Source organism: Juglans microcarpa x Juglans regia, chromosome 4D, assembly GCF_004785595.1.
Source record: "Juglans microcarpa x Juglans regia isolate MS1-56 chromosome 4D, Jm3101_v1.0, whole genome shotgun sequence".
Taxonomy (NCBI): domain Eukaryota; kingdom Viridiplantae; phylum Streptophyta; class Magnoliopsida; order Fagales; family Juglandaceae; genus Juglans; species Juglans microcarpa x Juglans regia.
In genome coordinates, this window is record NC_054600.1 from 23,691,498 (window position 1) to 23,713,220 (window position 21,723).

At 35.6% G+C, this 21,723-nt stretch overlaps 1 protein-coding gene across 2 annotated transcripts; it reads right to left on the minus strand.

Moving 5' to 3' along the window:
• Nucleotides 1-6,270: 6,270 nt before the first annotated feature.
• Nucleotides 6,271-11,950, minus strand: LOC121260429 (fumarate hydratase 1, mitochondrial). 2 transcript variants are annotated; one of them, XM_041162295.1, is made up of 18 exons: nucleotides 11,763-11,950; nucleotides 11,485-11,639; nucleotides 11,299-11,416; nucleotides 11,003-11,152; nucleotides 10,360-10,470; nucleotides 10,072-10,155; nucleotides 9,461-9,559; nucleotides 9,018-9,068; nucleotides 8,879-8,928; nucleotides 8,510-8,591; nucleotides 8,268-8,362; nucleotides 8,123-8,189; nucleotides 7,989-8,039; nucleotides 7,811-7,906; nucleotides 7,274-7,372; nucleotides 7,137-7,166; nucleotides 6,983-7,054; nucleotides 6,271-6,656 (listed from the first exon to the last, which is right to left on the minus strand). In XM_041162295.1, exons 2-18 carry the CDS (start codon nucleotides 11,625-11,627, stop codon nucleotides 6,570-6,572), a joined length of 1,485 nt encoding a protein of 494 aa, XP_041018229.1. In that variant the 5' UTR covers nucleotides 11,628-11,639; nucleotides 11,763-11,950; the 3' UTR covers nucleotides 6,271-6,569. The 2 variants fall into 2 exon arrangements, with proteins under 2 accessions (XP_041018229.1, XP_041018230.1); XM_041162296.1 differs by having other exon boundaries at nucleotides 6,983-7,048; nucleotides 11,763-11,947.
• Nucleotides 11,951-21,723: the final 9,773 nt, after the last annotated feature.

Consider the following 21,723-nt stretch of genomic DNA (forward strand, 5'->3'; position numbering starts at 1 on the left):
AATTCCTCCTTTTATGGATAAAGACTCTCCTAAACAGCCATATTTGTGGTAGAGTTTGAGAGCCTGATCAACGAGCAAACAACAAAAAGTAGATTAATCACGATCGAATTCGTGACTCTTAAGAATATAATACAAATAACTAAATCTTACATCTTTCTATCAGGTTTTGCTTCTGAAATAAGTGGTGTTTTCACATAGTATCAGAACAAATATTTTGAGTTCGAATTATGACTCTACACTTTATCCTAATTAATTAAATATTTCATACATTAGGCCCACTCATTAAAAAGAGTCTGACCCACACATGAATGAGAGTCTTAAATTTTTTAGATAAGTAGTTGTTAATGTAAAAATGAGTGTGTTGGCATATTCTTGTGAAAATTTTTGTTAAATTGTGTTGTAACAAGTGTTGAAGTGTATTAAAGTGAAAAATGGTTGAAGTGAGCTCAATATGGCTCGAGTAAAACTCATACAAAGAGTTCGCTTGACATAGCGCTCGACGTGGAGCTCAAGCAGAAGTTAGACAAAGAGTTCGTTCAACACTCGCTCGACATGTAGCTCAAGCGACTTCTAAAGTATATCGTGCGCTCTACATGTAGCTCGAGCAATCAGAATTGTCACTTAAACTAGGGTTTGAGCGTCGTATTCCTTGGTGAGTATAAAAGGAAACTTATTTTCTATCCTAAAGTGTGGAGAAGCTGAGCTAAAACTGAGTCTCTTCCAAGAACACTTTAGAGAAACCCTCTTCCACATTCAAAGTTAATTCTCTCATGGAAAATACATCTTCATCGTATCACCCTCAATATTAAACACAGTTAAGTCCATTGGTGTGGATATGTTCATTGGTCGAAAGGTTTCCAAAACTTCCATTGATGCAGAGATCGAGAGGTTTTCGTGGGAAGCTATAGAAAGGTCGGAGTTTCGACACTGCATGCGTGCAAAGATCGAGTGGGTCACTTGTGGTGTTGCAAACCAAGTTTAGCCACTACAAAGCTTTTATGAGTGCTTCTAAAATGGTTGTAACAAACTAAAGTTTCTAAAGTGGATTTGAGGTGGTGACTTACACCCGGAGTGGTTTTATATTTTGAAAATGTTCTTCAAATAAGTTTCCACTTCGTGACCAAATTGTTGTGTTGATTATTCATGTGTTTTGTTTCATTAATTAATTGTTTGTTTAACAATATTTTTTAATAGACCATCAAAATTGAATTACACCAATTCACCCCCTTTTAAGTGTTGTGTTGGGGTAGAACCATTGCTTTTTTAGTAGTGATTTCACAATGCCAAGTCATCTTTGTTCTTTCTACATGGACACTGTATACAAAAGCAAGTTCCAAGAACCTAGTTTTTTTAGGTTGATGTTGCTTTGCTTGATAATCTTGAGCTAGCTAACTATACTTATAACATGGAGCCCATGCACATTTGACGTGTTCAACATTACACTGTTCATGGAGTCATCGACGTCATATATATATATATATATATATATATACACACACACACATATTAGTGCAAGAGCAACGTGCAACATTTGCCTAGTTCTATTTTTAAGAAATAATATGCTTTTTATAAATAAAAAAAAAGATTTCAACCAATAATTTAATGCATAAAAAAAAATGTAACATCTAATAAATATTTCTGAGTAATAATAGTTAAGTATTGGATAATAATTACATGCTTGCATAGATTATAAGATAAAGACATTAGTTAAAACAGTAAGATAGTCCCATAGATAGAACCAAAGTTTTAGCAAAGTTGTTTGTAATAAGTTTAATACAAGTTTAACAAAAACATTCATTGTCTCTTTGACACTCTCTATACAAGACTAAAGTCCTGAACGATGTTTATATGTTGGACATCATCATTTGAAGGTTCATCATTGGACGTAGTCATTTGATCACCGCCAAAAGAAACGAAATCTTCACCACCGAATGAAGCTGGCTCTTTTAACTGAATCGAATCACTTGTAGATGTGTTTTTTAGCATATCTTTCTCTCTGTTTTCTACGGAGTTCTTCTTTTTTCTCTTATGGTAAATTTCTATACGGGATTTTTTTGCAGGTTGTTTTCCATGATCTTCAAGAAATAGTTTTGAAGCTTAAATTTCACAAAATTAAATAATATTGTTTCAAAACAAATGTTGCATAACTCATTAATGCAATCTTACTACTTCTCATTATGTTAGTGAAGGAAACGATTCTTCCAAATGTTGGATACTGTTTCATACAAGTAAAGACTAAATGAATAAATAATAACTACTTAATGTGAAATTTGCACCCCCACGGCGCATCTTAAATGCTATAAACAATTTTATTGATTCTTACGTTGAACAATACACACAACCAAAGTATTTACACTTTAAATCAACAAGGAAATGAACATAACAAATAACACATCAAATAAAAAAATATCATGAAAAGGGAACCTATAAAAACATAGATCAATATCACATATCAAAATTCTTAAATAAAATATTTGCCAAAACTAATTTGTTCTTCAAAGCAACCACCCACTAAAAATTACAAGCAGGAACCAGAAAAGAAAGAATAATATATATATATATATATATATATATATATATAACAAATGCACTTACAAGTCTTGAAATGAACAATAAAGTCTTTTATATATTTAGATCTCTTGATAAGGAGAATAATTCATGTCTAAACATAAAAGACATTGTAAGTTGTGATTGCATTGTATATACACACATATATAAATTGTTGGAATTTATTTATTTATTTTTCATGCTTTGTGTTTTTATAAAAAAAAAAAAAATTGATTTTAATCAATAATTTAATGCATAGAGAAAAAGATAAGTTCTGACAAATATTTTTGTACACAATTAACATTAAAGTTTCTAACTTTTTCGTAATAAATTAAGCAATGAAAAAATCCAAAATCTCTCTAAAATAGTTAGGAAAAAAAGATTTAGAATTTGACATATTTATTGCAGAGCCACGTGATTAAACGTGACCATACACGTCCTATCCTAACCCCATAAGATTGTTTTACATAGTAACTAATGCCAATGAACGGATAAAAACTATGGAGAGTTGAATAATTGGAGCTGCCTGGATCCCGAAAGGTGCTACAAAGCCTTGAGCCGCCCCTGGTCTCAACAAGTGCTGCAAAGCCTCGAGCCCCGCCTGGTAAGAGCTGCAAAGCCTCGAGCCTCGCCTGGGTCCTGCCTAGATTGACTCTATCAACTTTTGCAGAGATTTGAATGCTCTGAATTTCTATTTATAAAGACAATTTTCACCCTTCAAATACTCACAGAAAAATTTCTCACATTACTTATTGACCTAGTTTTTGTTTATCCAAAACGATAGTATGGTCGAGCAACATTCTTCCAATAATGTTCGAAATTTGAATCAGGAACCATTTACGCCTCAACCAATAATTTTCTCTCCTGAGGCCGTAAATGCCATGATAGGAATAGAGATGCATTTTTCTAGTAGGATTGATACTATGGTTATTGCAGGATCAAGAATGCTCAGTGCTCAATATGCTGCCTTTATTACGACCATGTCTCGAAGGTTACTAGAAAGGGTGAGTGAGGTTGATCGGCTTAATAATCAAATATCTGAATTGTATCAAAGACTTGCTAATAAAAGTAGAAAGAATAAAATATTAAAACAATAAAACAAGGAGTTGAACAAATTTGTAGACTGGTACGCTCATGATTTGCAACCACAAATTGAGGAGCTGGAAAGAGAGAGAGTACAAATACAAAGTCAACATCAACAGATAACAACAGAGGTTCAGCATTTACGAAAAAAATAAGGACAGTTTGCAGTTAATTTCGTTGGTTTAGCTAAATAACTTTTGACAATATGCATCCAACATATCTTGTAATTTTTGACTAAGTAAGATTTGAAGAACTGATAGCTTGTCTTGTTCTCATTTTCATCTTTATAAAATCAGTCTTGAGTTTCATCTAATTCGCATCAAATCTTCTTTGCTCTCTGTAATCCATTTGCATTCTCACTCTCTAAGCTTTTTCCCTTTTTTTTTTTAATGGCTCAGCAATCTTATTCTAACAATCCTCTTGTTCATTACATGGGGTATACTACACCCCAGCCACCAGTTATTTCTACATCTACTATCGGTGCCATGATGCAGCATGAGAGTGATCTGACTAAGAAGTCAGATGAAGACACCATTTATGAACTTGTGAATCTCGGTACTCGATATTCATAATCCATTGTCACATTTTCCAGGCGATTGCAGTCCAGAACTCGTGAAGTTGAAACGCTTAACGAGAATATTTAAAGCAGGAGAATAAGGATTTAAAATCCTTACTTGTCTCTTCATTTTGACTGCCTACTCCTTTAGATAAGAACATGTTGATATAGGAAGAGCAAGAGCGCTTGAAAAATGAGGCCAAAAGTATCAAGTTTTTGTAAGTTATTTCAGATAATAATAAAAAAATATTTAATAGATATTCATGGCATGCATTATTCTTATTTCTCTTCTAATCATGCATAGTCTATCTTCTGACAGAGATTTTGTGAAAACGTCTGCCAACTAATCGTGTGTGCTTGTGAATTCTAGTACAATATCTCCCTTCTGCACATGATCTTGAAGAAATGATATGCCCATAATTTTCAAGCCATGCACATTTTAGGCTACTAGCTGATCCTTTAGTGTCTTTTCCTTCAACTTTTCCAGTTACCATATCCTTATTACTATTATAAATCTGATCTTCAAACACGCTCGAGGTGAATTGGTATGAGGAAACTTTGTAGTTGTATGCCCATAATTTTCAAGTCATGCACAATATTCTACAGGTCTTTATCTTTTGAAAATTATTACATAGTATAAAGACATTGACCATTCTTGATCAATTGCTTATAACCCATTATAAATTCCTTTACCATTTATCCGCTAGAGATTGTGTAAATCATAAACACCAGAAAAAGTTCAAAATCTTTATATTACAAAAAAAAGAAAAACTTCCAAGAGAGAGAGAGAGCAAAAGGCTTACGACTTGTAAAGAAAATGTCGGTTCTCCTCCTTTTCCTCCTCTTTTGCGTCTTGGCCATGATAAAATCTTGAAAATAGAAGCAGTTTCTAATCTTGAAATAACACTTTAATTTATGTACTTGAGCTAGCTGGAGCAGATCAATAATCATTTTCTTATCGATCCGGTCAGTAAAAGAGTCCTAAATACAGATTCTGAAATGTCAAAATAATCGCGAAGAAACATGAAGAACACATGCATGATATATATATATATATATATATATATATATAGTCACACCTATTGATGTGACATGTTTTAAATGATTTTATATGACAAATACTTTAAATATGTGACAAGTACTTAGCGGATGACACAAAAACTGCAAGTAGAAAAAAAAAAAAAAGAAACAAGTCTTTTACAATGAGACGATGGCGGGGAAAAACTTGTCAGTAAAAACCAATTTTTGCGGCGACGTTATACCAAAATCACTTTTAGCTTTTGCGGCAATAATGAACCACTGCAAATATTTTTAAGATTAAAACTCGCTTTTTTTCTATTATGCTTTCCATTATTTTTTATGTCAGTCCAACATCTGTGAATTTTTACAATATCATCATATGCATATAGATGAGAGGAATAAAATTCACCCAAACAATATTTAATACAACTGAAGATCTACCTTACCGATTATACACACGGCATCCCACTTGTATTAAATACTGTTTGGGTAAATTTTCTTTCCTCTCATCTATATGCATATGATGTATCTGATGATATTATAAAACTCACAGATGTTGGACTGACACAAGAAATAATGGAAAGCATAACCAGGGAATGTGTAGATTGAGAAGCACAAAGAGCAATTCGAAAGGCACGGACAATTTTGTGTGCAAAGGTTAGGAACAAAGAAGAGCAAAAGGCGAATAAAAATATTAAGGTCCATAGTTTCAATCGGTGGAAGCAGAGAGATGGAACGGAAGAATGAAAGAGAAGATGAAGACTCTGGAAATCATTGACAGAAGCAAAACCATCCCCTTCCCCATAAATTAAAATGATTCACTGTCACTTCTGACCCCATTTGACATAAATCGAAAAAAAAAACTCAAAAGTCATTTACATCCTCACAAAAAGGGACAAAAAGGAATAAAAAAGAAGGATAAAAAAAAGACAATACAACACAACTTTTACACGGATGGACAAGAATTTACTGTTCCTTACTGTAGCAACTCTATAGCCGCTTAGATAATAGAAATAGAGATAGATATATATACTTCAAGGTGTGAACCACCAAATACAAATGGCTGTCCCAAAACGTAAAATAATTCTTTTATTTATGGAGCCCAGATCTCTCTGATACAACCATTACAAAATGAGGGAGGTTTACCCCTTATTTACCCAATCAAACAGTCATCATCGATAACCCCCAATAACCCAGACCAGCCATGGAGAAAGCCTCAAGAATATTGTTTTTACAAGTCAAAAAATATACGTTCAATGCTCGATTCCTAATACAACTGTGTGAAATAAATAATTCAAAAATGAAACATCAGGCAATTAATGCTGATCAATTCTCAGGAGCTTCAAAATCTTTGATAAGCTTATCAGTCAGATGGGCCAATCATTTTCTCGGGCACGACGAGATTATCAAATTCTTCGCTGGTCAGCACTCCCAGTTTCAATGCAGCTTCCTGCAGAGTTAAATACTCGTTAAATTTGGTATGTCAGCCTCCAAAGGTGCCCCAAAAACACCATTACTGGATACCAACATCAAACACCCCGCTGTAGACATTATCTTTCCCCTATTGAGGTTACATGCACCTAACAGCCATACACTTAGCACTGAAAGATGCATAAGTCTAGCAAGAACAGGGTATAATTAAAAGCAGTTGGTTTTTCCATACTTGGCTAACTAATCAAGAACAACTGATGAGTTGTCAGAAAAGTTTAAATGAGTCACAAGATAACAAACATACTGAATAAAGTATGAAATCGCATGGACAAGAAAAAATCATACCTTCAGAGTACTTCCCTCCTTGTGCGCTTTCTTGGCTACCGCTGCAGCATTGTCATAACCAATTTTCTGGAACAGAAGCAAAAGTTGTAAACTATAGCAGAGGAATTCAGGAAGCATAGACATTAACACAGGCAGAGCATGGGTGTAAACTTACAGGGTTCAACGATGTGACAAGCATCAGCGACTGCAAAATGCCACGAAGCAAAAACAAATACGTTCATTAGCACTAAAATCTATAACATGGCAGATGGTGTTTACAAGTTTTATATTCTGTACACAGCATCAGCCTACCTCGTGCAGCAATTTTGAAATTCTTTCCTTGTTAGCTTGAATTCCTCTAACACAGTTCTTTTCAAAGGAGGCAGATGCATCCCCAAGCAATCTTAGTGACTGTCAGTAGGGAAACAAAAATGCTGGTTAAGTACGAGGACACAAACACCAGTTGAGTAAGAACAGAAGCATGCAAGTATGAGAAATATAGCAAGGCATGAGATTTTGCACAAAGACATCAAGAGATTACGAATATAGATTGGATCCAGTAAAATTATTCTAGCCAGGTCCACCAAATAATATGATATTATTACTGAACTTTCCAAATTCCCCAATTAGCTTTTTGACTTATGGTTGAAAATTTAAAAAGCAGCATTGCTGGGATGACATAATTTCTACCCAAAAGCACTGTGATAAAAAAAATGATTTTTCCTACAAAATCATGGCCAATTGATTATGAACGGTAGATGTGCTTGGCACCTCTAATAAGTAACTAATTCTGAGATTGTATCCACTCATTAACAAGTAAAACCACAATAATACAAGAATATAGCATACATTTAAAAGACCATTGGCAATCATTGGCTTGAACACATTTAGTTCAAAATGACCATTTGATCCCCCCACTGTAACAGCTACATGGTTTCCCATAACCTGAAAGTCAATTAGGGAAAAAGACATCAAGAAAGGTACTAAGAATAGAATTTGTTGACCAAAATTCAAGGCCCAAACTTACCTGAGCACAGACCATAGTGATAGCTTCACACTGAGTAGGATTGACCTTCCCCTAAAACAGAATAGACTCGGTCAAGTGACACGGATTTGAGATATTTTGGTCACAAATGAAAGTATGAAATGAGGAGATTTTACAGGCATAATACTGCTGCCTGGCTCGTTTTCAGGAAGAATGAGTTCACCGAGGCCACAACGCGGACCGCTGTACATGAGAAGCATGGTGAAAAACTTTCAAAATTTATTAGGACGAAAATGAAATGATCATGCTAGGCATACAGACCTTCCTAACAAACGAATGTCATTAGCAATCTTCATCAGAGAAGCAGCAATTGTGTTAAGGGCTCCACTGGTTTCAACAAAAGCATCATGAGCAGCCTGCCCAAAATGAAATATATGAACATAAAACACTATTCTGCCTCATGCAGGACAAGATGAAGAGTTCCAATTGCTCGATAAAGTGCATCATTCATTCTTAAAAAGAATAGAAAGAAGAAAATCAGAGTCAGAGGATTAGAAGCTAACCAAAGCTTCAAACTTGTTTTCTGCAGTAACAAACGGTAAGCTTGTTTCTTCAGCTACAGCTGCAGCTATCTTTACATCAAACCTAAATTCCAGTCAAACAACAACTACTGTAAAAAAACATAAAAAAAAAAATTGACAGAAGGGTAAAAGCTACTTTCTGAAATAACATTTAAAGGGAATTTCTGAAATAAAAAGAAAAATGGCAGATAAAAGGAAGCATTGTCTACAGAAAGGGCTAAGAACAGCAATAAAACTGAGTACAATCAAACCATAAAAATGAGAAAAGGCAATGACTTATATTTTCAGAATCCTACACATTGCAAACACCAACAGAAGTATAATTTATTCAATCTCAAAGAAATAACATACCCTTTCCTTGTGTTCAATCCTGTCCCCACAGCAGTACCACCCTGTGCAAGCTGCTCAAATAAAATCTCTAATCAGTCCAATGTGGAAAAAGAGAGGAAAAAAAAATGAAAGAGTTTAGACTTTAAAAAGAATTGATAACCTGATACATTCGGGGTAGAGTGCATGAGACCCGATCAATTCCATACTTCACCTGCAACCAAATCACAAACCAATGAGAAGTCCATCCCAACTAACATCAAGTTTGGCCCATCCTTCCATCCAAGATATGTCATCTTTTTAACCTCAAGGGGTTGGCCCAAGTGGTAAAGGCCTTGATCTTGGAGTATCACTCCCTTCAAGGTTCAAGGTTCAACATCTCATGGGTGTAAACAATCTTTTGGGACCACACCCTCTGGTGAAAAGCCAGCGATTTAACCAGTTCCGTGTAGGGAAACTTTTGAAGGTGCGGTGCATGGAACCATGGTTTACACTGCAGGGGTGGGTCCAAAGGGCCCTTGCCTTGGAGAGGTTCCCCGACATAAATAAATAAATAAATAAATAAAAGAAAAAAAGAACAAAGAAAAGAAAGATATGTCATCTTACCTGTGTAGAATAGCCACTAAACTCTTGCCCAAGAGTCAAAGGTGTGGCATCTTGAGTGTGAGTCCGTCCTATTTTTACAATATCTCTGAATTCAAATGACTGGTAAAAAAAAAAAAAAAAAAAGTATTAGGAGTGGTACAGTATACCTAAAAAGCATGAACAAAAAATGCCCAGGCCTGTATTTTAACTTCTTATGTTACTTACTGATTACATAGTTGAACATGCAAATGCACATAATTGAGAAATGTAAAATTAAAGCCTTATGAGGGAAAGAGAGAGAGTTTTCATGCATAGAAGAAAGATAAGGTAGAGGAAGACATCTTTTGAAAGTTGATAATGATAAAATGAGGAAATGTCTGTCATGCTAAGATGGTCTCAGGCCACCTAATGTGGCTAAGTTTAGATCATACATCTAAAACTAGCATGACAGCAAATACAAAGTTGAATCACATGAAGCACAGAGGACTACATCTCCATGCATCACTCTAAGTTATAAGGGATTTCCAAAGATGTAACATTCAACATACATTTAAGGCATAGGACATCAACAAGAAGTCTAATTTGAATATCATGTTTCAGTCTGCTTCTAAACTATAAAATGACCATCAAACCTTTGAATTCAGTGAAGTATGCAACTGTTTCAAATTTGGTATTAATCTCGAATTTATTTCCATTGAAGCAGCAATATGCATTACCTGGAGAACAAGAAAACAACATTACTTAAAAAAAAGATAGCAAGAAACCAGGTGTTCAGACCCAAAAATCGATTAAGAAACAAACATAAGGAGGAAGTATCGGTGATTGCTTTCCAGAGATAAAAATGACCCTGTTTAAAATAAAATCAACTGCACATCAGCTTTAGATATAGGCCAAGACATAAAAGAGCTCAAAAGGCTTACAGTAGGGAAAGTGTCATTAGAAGATTGTGATCTGTTGACATGATCATTAGGGTGCACAAACTTTTCACCCCGCTTATGGCCAATGATCTCAGCTGCTCTGTTTGCAATGACCTAGAATAGTACATTATAACAACATAAATTTAAAAATAAAAACTATATTCATGATCAAATACAAGAAGTTAAGAATTTGTAAACCCAGCATACTTGATTGTAAAGATACATGCTGAAAAAGATGAATATCTATATGTTTTATCAATGGAGAACACCATATCTTCACCTCCCTGAACTTAGAAGCACCTGCTAGCAGGTGCTTTAAAATCGGCCAAATATTTTCCTTCATCGGCATGTCAAATCTCTTAAATGGAATATCTCATGGATAATCACATGCACTGTCACGATTGTTGAAATAGACCATCTATATGAAATATTCAAGCAGGGGTTCAGGGCATCACTTTTTTTTTTTTCATTTTGTTACCACTACTCATTTCCCGATGAATCCTTAAATAACACTTTTTTTTCCCCAACGAAAGTACTTAAGCGAATATGGAATCACTCCAAATAAGGTGCCTGCAGGCTGCAGCATTCGAGCTAAGTATAACAGATTCGAAAAAACCCATAAGCATACACATAAACCAGCTCTAACCTCATTGGCATTCATATTACTTTGAGTGCCGCTGCCAGTTTGCCATACAACAAGTGGAAAATGATCGTTTAGCTTTCCTTCTGCTACTTCTTGGGCAGCTTGCATTATCGCTTTCCCTATTGCCGGGTCAAGTCCATATTCCATGTTCACCTGCAACACAGCACGTTAAGTACTATTATCAAAACCTATGCTACAGTCCAGTGATTGTTGCCTTAAAAATTGATTTAATACACGTTAAATATAGTTAAGAAGGCAAAATGGGCAAGGGGTAAGGGGTAAAGCTGAAAAGAACCGACCTTGGCAGCGCATTTCTTAAGGATGCCAAAGGCACGAATGATGGGTTCAGGCATTCGTTCACGCTCGCCTCCAATGTCGAAGTTCTGCAACGATCTTTGAGTCTGAGCCCCCCACAACCTTTAGAAAAAATAGATTAAAATCATCTCGGGAAATAAAAAATAAGCAAAAGTAAAAAAGACACCAACTTGTCAGCGGGAACGAGTATTGGTCCGAAAGTGTCTCTCTCCTCTCTGAAAGACGTAGAATAGGGTCTCCAGAAAGTAGCACAACGCAACGCCCCTATCGCCGATCCACCGGAGAATCGCCGGGACACAAAATACATTGCCATTTGTTGGTCTACCTGACCTCACAAACACCAAATCATGAACAACATGATACGTAAATATGCGCAGAGAGAGAGAGAGAGAGAGAGAGAGAGAAGGAGACGGAGAGAGAGACAGAAGTAAAAAAGAAAGAAGGGAACCTGAGGAGCGTCGGACAGAGGTGGGAAACGTGGTGGTGGTGGTGGTGTTGAAGATGCAGCTTAGAGAAGAAAGAAGTTAGGTCAAAATTGAACAAAGATAATCGGGTGCATTTGACGCCGCCGTAGTGGGATACCCTCGGACCGTAGTTGTCAGCATAGTTACTATGCTGACGAATTCCTAAGAAAAATGGCCAGAAACTAGTGGAGAGAAAATCGTGACACGTCAGATTGGCGTGGCGTGTGTCAACCAACTTTTTTTATTTAAGTAGGTAATATTAAAAGCCGTTTAAAGTTTTTAACTATTTCACATTAATAAGGGTCACATTATTAATACGAGGAATGTTGTAAATTATACTCTTATTTTATTTTTATCATATCATATAAAATGTGGCACTTTAATAATTTTCAAATGATCTTTTATTTTTTTAAATAAATATAAAAATTAATGGACAATATTATCTTGTCACAGTGAAATGAGACTGAGATGAAAATATAATTTATAGAATTTTTCATTTTAATAATAGAATCATCTACAATTACCGTGGGATTAAAAAATGATAAGAAATTAGTGATGAGAAAATGTAAATATAACATGGCCTATGCTAAATGGTTTTTTATATATTATTTAGATTATTGATATGAAATGTCATTTAAATTATCTTATATTAATTCAGTGTGGTTGAAAAAGATAAATTTATAATAAATAGTAACATATAGTGCAAAAGAAGGTCACAAATTATTTTAAAAATACAAAACAAAACAAAACCATCAACTTCTAAAATCCCTAACCACGATGAGCTGCAATATGAGAGATTTAAGGGATTTGGCTATAACCTTTAGAGAGAAAAAAATAGAACGAAGATAGAGGATCGGTCGGCCGGCGGCAAGAAATGGTAAAACCAAGGTTGACTAGTTCGGCTTCAATTTTAACCTGGTTCAAACCATCGAACCGGTCAATAATATATATTATTATATGCATATAAAACTACGTCTTTTACGTAAATGAGTGAAACAACGTCATCTTACACCTAAAATTTATAAAATGAATTATATGAAACAAAAACGTTTCAATTTAAGGTTATTAAACCCCGTCCCCTCCCCTCCCTCTTCTTCTTCTTCCTCCTGATTCTTATTATTTATTCATAATCTCTCTCATCTCTCACATGCAACCTCGCAGCTTGTGACGCCCCCAGATCATCGCTTGGGATGTAACGGAGACTTGGAGTGTCCCACGTTCATGACAGTTAATATACAATACATCATAGTATACAATTAGCAGTATGTAATAATCACAGTGGAATAAAGGTGACTAAAATAAAACTCGTGCCAGAATGAACTAAATATCACAATAGTATTAATAATCATCATAAGTTTAAACTTAAAGATAGCATATCCTTAATACAAAATACTTAAACCAAATCTTGAGTCCTAAGTCGTGGGTGGGGTAATTTTGCTCATAATTCTTTAGCTAATGTGAAGTGTATGCGATAACTCGTCCTTCTTGCATGAGCACGCATCCAAGTCTTGATTTAGACTTGTTGTTGTATACCATGTAAGGCTTATGTGGCTCAAGCAATGCTAACACTAGCGCGGTCGTAAGCCTTTTCTTGAACTCCATAAAACTTTGCTCACACTTCTTTATCCAGACATATTTGGCATTCTTCTTGGTTAGAGCAGTGAGCAGTCCTAATAGCTTAGAGAATCCCTATACAAACCTTTGATGCTAATCGGCTAAGCCTAGGAAACTCCAGATCTCATGCACATTTGCTAGACGCTTCCAATTTACTACAACTTCAACCTTACTTGAATCAACCGCGACTCCTTCGCTCGAGATTATATGCCTTAAAAAATTCATCTCCTTAGGTCAAAATTCACACTTGATGAATTTGGCATATAACTTCTGTTCTTTAATCTTTCCATCGCCAAGCGGATATGTTGTTTGTGCTCCACCTCACTTCTAGAGTAAATCAGTATGTTGTCAATGAATACGACAACAAAACTATCCATGTAGGGTCTACATACTCTGTTAATTATATTCATGAATGTGGCAGGAGATTGGATAGACTAAAGGGCATTACTAAGAATTTGTAGTGCCCGTATCTGGTTCAAAACTCTATCTTAGGGATATCTTGTTTTCTAATATTGAGCTGATGATATCCTGACCTTAAGTCTATCTTCAAGAACACCGATGCTCCTTGCAATTGATCTAATAGGTCATTGATACATAGTAACAGATACTTGTTCTTGATTGTTACCTTGTTCAATTCCAGTCTAGCGTATGCCTTTGTTTGAAGTCACAAACAGAACTGACACACCCTAAGGTGACGAACTAGGACGAATAAATCCCTTTCTCCATAAGTTCCTCTATTTGCTCATTCAATTCCTTCAGTTATAATGGGGCCATACGATAGGGTGTTATATGAATAGAGGTTGTAGCAGATTCCAGCTCTATAAAGAATTATGTTTATCTATCGCCCGCCGGGGGGGGGGGGGGGGGGTAAGTCATCAATGAACACCTCAGAATAATCCTCAACTATGTATATCCCCTGAATCTCCTTATTTCTATTGGAATCTTTTACTATGAACGCCAGATAGGCCAAATCACCACTAGCAATACACTTTCTTACTTGCAAAGCCAAGATCAGATAGGGGGTGCCCTTCATGTTTCCTTGCGTAAAACAGATCCGGCCAACTTCTAGTGGATCAAAAATAATCTCCTTACTTCGACAGTCTATCCTAGCATAGTGTTTGGGAAACCAATCCGTCTCTAATATTACATTGAACCCCAGTAAATTGAATATGATTAGATCTACTTCCATCACCCTTCCACCTAGGCTCAACGGGCAGTTCCTATGGACCCGGGTACAGGTGACCATGCTTTCATCTGGAATCGAGACTACTACTGCTTGAGGCAATGATTTGGTCGGCAGGTTACACATTCATGCAAGCACCACTAACATAAAATCTCTTTGCACCGGAGTCAAAAAAGGCACATATCGTATATTCGTATAACGCGATTTTACCTAAAGTGCAACCAACTACCATATACTTAGCAGCTAAATTATAAGCGAATTTCTAAAAATAGGGGTACGAAGGAAGGTACCAGTGATAATTCTTGTTTCATCCTCTGATGCCTCATCGTCTATTTCACCAGGGGTGATAGCGTACACATGAGTTTGGGCAAGTGGCCTCTGATTTGGCCTGTTCTTAGGAGCATTCCTTCCTCATTGTGCATTCTAGGGACACTCTCGATTCATGTGTCCTGACTGACCATAACGGAAGTATACCCCTAAACCTACCCGGCATTCTCTGCCGTGAATTTTTCCACACTTCTTACAAGTAGTAGGTGGGGTTGGCATGACGTCTTTGCCCTTGTTAGCTCCTTGTATTATCCTCCTTTTGACATTATTCTCTTCTACAGAGAAAGGAGAAGCCCTCTTCCATTCCAGGCTAATCTAGGCTGCAACGCTTCGATGCTCTGCTTTTGTTATAGTGACCACATTAACTAACTTTTAGGAGTTATTGATGCGAAAACCAGCTACGTAATTGCAAATCCGAGGTTGCAATCCTCCTTGAAACTTCTGCATTTGCATCTTCTCGATGGCTATCAGGTGTGGAGCGAACCTTTATAGCCCCATGAACTTCACATCGTATTGCTCGATTATGAAGTTTCCTTGTACTATAGAGTGGCAAACTCTTGTGCCTTTTGTTGCTTCATCAGGGAAGAATTGATTATTGAACTCCTCTTTAAACCTTTTCCAAGTCAAAGCAGTGATGTTGCCTAATTCTCTTATCATAGTTGTCTTTTGGTATCCCACCAGATACCGGCTTCACCTTGCAGCAGATGCCCTATGTACTACACCTTTTATTCCTTAGTACACCTGCTGATCTCGAAGGTCCTGTTGAGATCAAGTAGCCACTTGTTAGCCTTCATAGGTCTTTCGATTCCCATGAAATTAAGGTATTTATATATCATAAACTTCTCTTACGAGCAGCCTTTGTTTTCCACCCGCTCCTGCCTTTCCGCCTACGAGCGTGGTTGTTATTGGTTCTTCCTCAGGATAATCTCCTGTTGTTGCTTCATTGTTTTTGTCATTTGACAAATTGCATCCGTCAAGTCGTGTCCTCCATCCAATGAGCGTTCTTGTTCTTTGCAAGCATTGGATCAGTAACGATTTCTTTCCTTTCTGTCACGTGCCATTTTGCTTCAGTCTTCCAAATCCTGAGAGACACGTGTATCAGATCCAACTTCAACTTCAAAATTCAAGGCTATCCAAACTAAGAATTCAAACCTACACTCTAACATATCATTCCTAAGGACATGTGGTTTTACCGAGAGACGTAATAGTTTTGATACCACCCTGTGACACCCCCGAGTCACTACTTTGGATGTAAAAGAGACTTAGAGTGTCGAGACATGCAACACATGATTACATACCCACGTTCATGACAGTTAATATGCAATACATCATAGTATGCAATAATCGCAGCAAAATAAGGATGACTAAAATAAAACTCATGCCATAATGAACTAAACAACTCAATAGTATTAATAACCATAATAATTTTAAACTTTAAAATAACATATCCTCAATACAAAATACTTAAACCAAGTCTTAATAGTTAGATCAACTATTTCATACGCTCTAAAGTATGAAGAGTTAGTGCTATAAACATCAAAATTAAGTCTAATCTTCACTCTAGGTCCCATTCCTTTTCAACCAACCGTATCCATTGGTCCATCTTGATCGATCCCCTCCGGTCCTGATACAACTTCTATCATTCTAGGAGGAACGGTAGTGAGACTACCACAGTGAGATTCCCAGAAATCTTAGTAAGTTAATAACCAACATGCACAAAGATAAATTATACATAACAGATGATAAATATGAGATACATGTTATGCAGAAAATCCGTATTTGTCTCCCATCCATATTTCTCAACATTTTTAGAAAATTTTGATGCACATTTTCATACAGAAAGCATATTCCAATTCATTTTTTTAAAAAAAACATAACCTTTCATTATCATTAAAGTCATCAATAACATTAACATTAACATTATAACATATGGTATCATCACAGTTCCTCGTATGCACTGTGAATACTTACTGGTGACCATAGTATAACTCATGTAGAAATTACGTTGTCTGTAGACTTGTTCTCAATCTATTGGCAACATAACATTTCGAGTCGATTTGGATTGAGATATGAGTTTCAACTCACAAATCTCATTACTATTCACAAACCATCTCAACTCAACTCACCTCATCTCATCTCTCATCATAACATCATTATCTTAACATCATAACATCATACATATGCACCCACCAGCCTTAGGTACCATAAAATTGACTTTGCTCTGGTATTCTTTAAAAATAATTCATTCGAAACCTGTTGACGGTTATTTGTCAACCTAGGAGCTATCACTCCATTTTTACTTACTCCTGAATAGATAGAGTAGTTCCACTAGGATAATTCCTTATCTTAGTCTATGGGATTGTGGCAAAAATTTATTTTTTTATGCTATGCTTGAAATTTTTTTTTCATAACATGTGCTCGTAAGGTATGCTTTCATGTGAAAATGTCAATTTCATATGATATGCTAAAATAGTGAAAATTACACATGTCATGTAATCAAGTAATCAAATACTCAATGTATCATATAACACGATGTTCATGCTTAAAATGACATTTATATAATGAATATAACATTTATTAATAAATCATAAATAAATTATCAAGTTAGAAGCTAACTTACAAACTTTCTGAAGTTAGAGAATCGATGCAGCTGAAAACAAAGTTATTCTAAGTTAGGATTTGAACCACTAAGGAAGATATTTATAATCAAAAGGGTTCAAAAATTAATATTTACAAAATTGCCCCTAGATTTTCCAAATTTGTCACTAATGCCCTAAAATTTTACTATTTACAGTCGGGCTCCAAAATTCACCAAATTTTACAAACCTCATATTTTCTATGTTCTAAAATAATCTATACCCTTAGAATTGCAAGATTCAAGTTAGAATTATGCCAAACATACCCAACCCGTGGCATGCATCTCTTAAGGCCTAAATGAATGCTTGTGTGTTCAAATTTCAACAAGTGACAACTATGATTATAACCTTAGGAAAAACTTAGATTCAAGTCATACAAATTCATCCCAACACTTGAGCACTTGATTAAGGCCAAAACATCATTAAACCGTCCTTTAAGCATATGCATGATGTTTCTAACTTTTCTTTTTCCAATAAATATTTTAAAACCTAACTAAATCATGTATTTCTATTCTTATCTCAATCACAAGGCTTTTCTAAATATTCATTTTCCAAACCTAGGCAATTTAAGCAAACCTCTTCAGTTTAAACTTAAATCAAGTAAAATCGATGAATGCTAGATGATCAACACACGATATGAATTTATAACCTATCATGACATGCTTTCAATCTCAAATTTAAACCTTCAAAGTTTATTCTAAGACATTAGTGAATCATATAAAATCATATTAAGACATGTCATGGCTAAAAATTCAACCCAAAGTAATTTATTAATTTAATATTCCCACATTGACTTGGTTTGCATTTAGCATGGTAATCCTCAATAGAACTCAATTAATATTTCATTCCCATGCCATAAATTAAAGCCTAATATTCTATGCTAACACTAAACAAAGGATAGGGCAAAGTTACTTACAAAATTCGTGGCACTTGAGTTCCCAACACAATCTCTCTTAAAGAACTCTCACAAACTCACTCGGCTTCACTCTAGTTGCACACTAAGAGGAGAAAGGCTCTCAAAAACTCAGGAGAAGGTTTTGAGAAGTGGTGTGAGGAAGTAAGAAGGTGAATGAGGTATTTATAGGGTCATGGTGGGGGGTGTGGGTTTGGATGAAGAAGAGGCTTGGGATTGGTTGAAGTGGGTAGTGGAGTGTGGAGATGCAAGATTCAACTTGTGTCATCCTTTGTGCAGATGAATAGTATTCAAACTCTTCATCATTTCTACATTTCAGGTGATGCCTTGTGTTTTATGGGTGTAGGTGCTACCATGGTTCAGAAAATAAAACAAAATGCAAAGAAATGCAAATGAGGTCATGCTACATGTCATCGAGTAGGGGTCTTCAAAGGCTAGCCAGATTTCATCATCTCTTTGTCCTATCTCCATGGCTTTATTTTGTAGGTATGATGAAACTTCTTGATGGATTTTCCAGGTGGTGGAAGTTGGAGGGATTGACTGCCAAGTGATCATTTAAGAATAGGTCATGGAAAGGGATGAAATGGGGTGGTTGCCGAGTGGCTCTTTGTGCCAATGCCAATCTGTTTTGGCATTTCTATAGGAAAAACTTGGTCAATAGTCACATGAGTACTTGAGGGACCTCTTAGGGGTTGGAGGGAAGGGGTGGTGGCATGTGGAGGGGGTTCAACAAAGAGCATAAATTCTTTAAATGGTTGAGGTCATCGGTTTGGTTTCAACTAAACTCCTAAAGGAATAGTTGGATTTTGGTTTGGTTTCTTGAAGCTATTTCGTCCAATGCTAAGTTTGAACTTTGGGTGATGTGGTGAGGTATGAATAGTGAAATTTCCCTTGAAAACTTGATGGAAATGGCGTGGGCTACGGGTTGGTTTGATGAAGTGCACATGGTGGTGCACTTAGGTGCTGATTGGTGGTCATTTGGGCATTGACATGGCTTGGTTCCAATTGACATGTGTTGGATCAATCCTAACCTTATAGGTTAGTCTAAGAACAATGCAATATACTAATAAAAACTAAAAATTTCAAATCATAAATGTGAAAAAAATAATGTAAAGAAAACTATGCAAAAATCATGATTTTGAGGTTACTAATCATGTGTGAAAGGCATAGTATTTCTTAACTTAAATTAGAAGCTCAACCATGGTTGGGAGGGAACCCTAGAGGCGTGTGGTTCATTTTAGGCTCGAGGGAAACCAATGATATGGTGTATGTGGCCTTTATTTGGAATGATAAAATGAAAGACAAGGCTTTTTGGGCCTTATGGTTGGGCTTGTTGGGCCATTTATGTAAGTCTTAGATGTGGACTTTGGTGTGAGTTATTGTATGGACCTTCTGTTCAGATTTGTGAGGCTTAACTATGGACTCAAAGGCCTACTAAGTTTGGGTCCAAATGTCAATTCTTTCTTAAGTTGGGCCAATGACCTTCACTCTCACTAAGTTATGCCCAATGGCTTCATACCTATCACATATTGGGCCTAATTTATAAGGCTCTTCAAAAAAGACCTAGAGCTTGTAACTCTCAATTTGGTCTAGGGCATATGACACATATTCTTAGTTCATGATATCCTTAGTGATTTAGGGCTCTAAGTAAGCCATTCTTTGGCTACTTCTAAACCCATCCAACACTTGGCTTTTTAGCTTAGCCCATCAATGATGCTAAGTGTCATACCACTATTGGCCTCTTGGTAGATATTCTAAAAATAAATAAAATACTAGAATCCTTTAATAGTTCTAACTAAACCCATTGTGTGATTTTCATGCTAGAATAAACTCTAAAATCTAAAAAAATAAAATCACAATAATAACTAGGGTCGTGGGTGCTAAGGTCAAGTCTTAACGGGCTTTTTAGGTGGGGTGTTAAACAGCCCCACAGCCCGCTGCTCCTTTCCTCTTAAACAGCGCCACCAACGGGAAACCAACAGACTAACCAGAATCACACTGAAATCGAGGTTGTCAGTTTGCTCCCCCTTAATTAGCCAAAATGACGAAGTTGATTTTCACCCTTAATATTAGGTGTAAAAATAAATCTATAAACTAATATAACTTAAAGTGGTACATTAAATTGTAAAACTACTTTTATTGTGAAATATATTTAATGTGTCATATGAAATTATATTAGTTTATAAATTTAATTTTGTGGAGTTTTTTTGTAGCTATAGAAGTTCTCTATAGAATATGAGAATCTCTTTTAAGGCAAAAGAGAATGATGGAGCTCATAGTCATATGCATATCCACCTAATAAAGCAAAATGTGTTGCACTAGCATATTGTTCGACCTCAAAATCTTCATATATGATAAGCTCCAGTGCTCCACCTCGAATCATCGGTGTGCGAGCCTTATACGTCGACATAGATATTCAAACGCAACTATATACAACTCTTATCCAATTCATATTAATGATTTCTTGACTTCTTCATATATGGATTTGGAGATCGTAGAAGAAGTGTAAACCTTTTTCAAAGCATCAAAATCAAGCAATTAAAAATGTTACTATTTTAGAACTCTACTATTGGGTTCCATTTTTTTTTTTCGATTTTATTTTGTCTATGGAAAGGGGGAGAAGTTTTATTTTTGCCCTTTCCCCTAATCTAAGGAGCCAAGGAGAAGCTGAATGAACAAAAATGTGTAGAATGGTAGGTTTTTGCAAGCTTAAAGAGAAGATGGGGGAGAATACAAAAAGAGAAGTACTACAATCACAAAGAGATCCCATAAAAATAAAATTTTAAATTAATACAAAAAGGGAAGTGTTATAGTCACAAAAAGATCCCATAAAAATAAATTTTTAAATTGATATAATTTCATATACAGAAACTCTTTGAAACGGCAATTCTGTTCTCATGCAATTAACGTCCATAAGTAAAATGTTGATACATCAATTAGATGAACTCACCAATTTATAAATTTACTTTTATATATCATTCGTGATTAAAACATCTGTAACACACCTCTAGTTACTTAAAATAAAAATAAACAAAAATTGCTCACTTCGAATGGAGCACCTCCATAGAAGAAATAAAGAAAAAGATAAGAGAAAGGAATAGAAATTTTCATTAACTTTCTAAATGAATAAACCCTAGAGCCCTTGGCTCATATATAAATGAGTTGACCCCCACATGAGCCCGTACTACTACATCATAATGAGATACTCAAATAAGGACTACTCTTATACTCAAGCCCATTAGAGATTACAATTAGAAGCCCATCAAAAATAG

What these genes read in the sequence shown, in the direction of transcription:
- LOC121260429 (XM_041162295.1), bottom strand. Translation starts at nt 11,627, where the DNA reads ATGGCAATGTATTTTGTGTCCCGGCGATTCTCCGGTGGATCGGCGATA. An exon ending in ATACTCGTTCCCGCTGACAA is followed by an intron (nt 11,417 to 11,484) that starts GTTGGTGTCTTT and finishes TTTTTTCTAAAG; the next exon opens with GTTGTGGGGGGCTCAGACTC. An exon ending in TTTCAAAATTGCTGCACGAG is followed by an intron (nt 7,167 to 7,273) that starts GTAGGCTGATGC and finishes GGCATTTTGCAG; the next exon opens with TCGCTGATGCTTGTCACATC.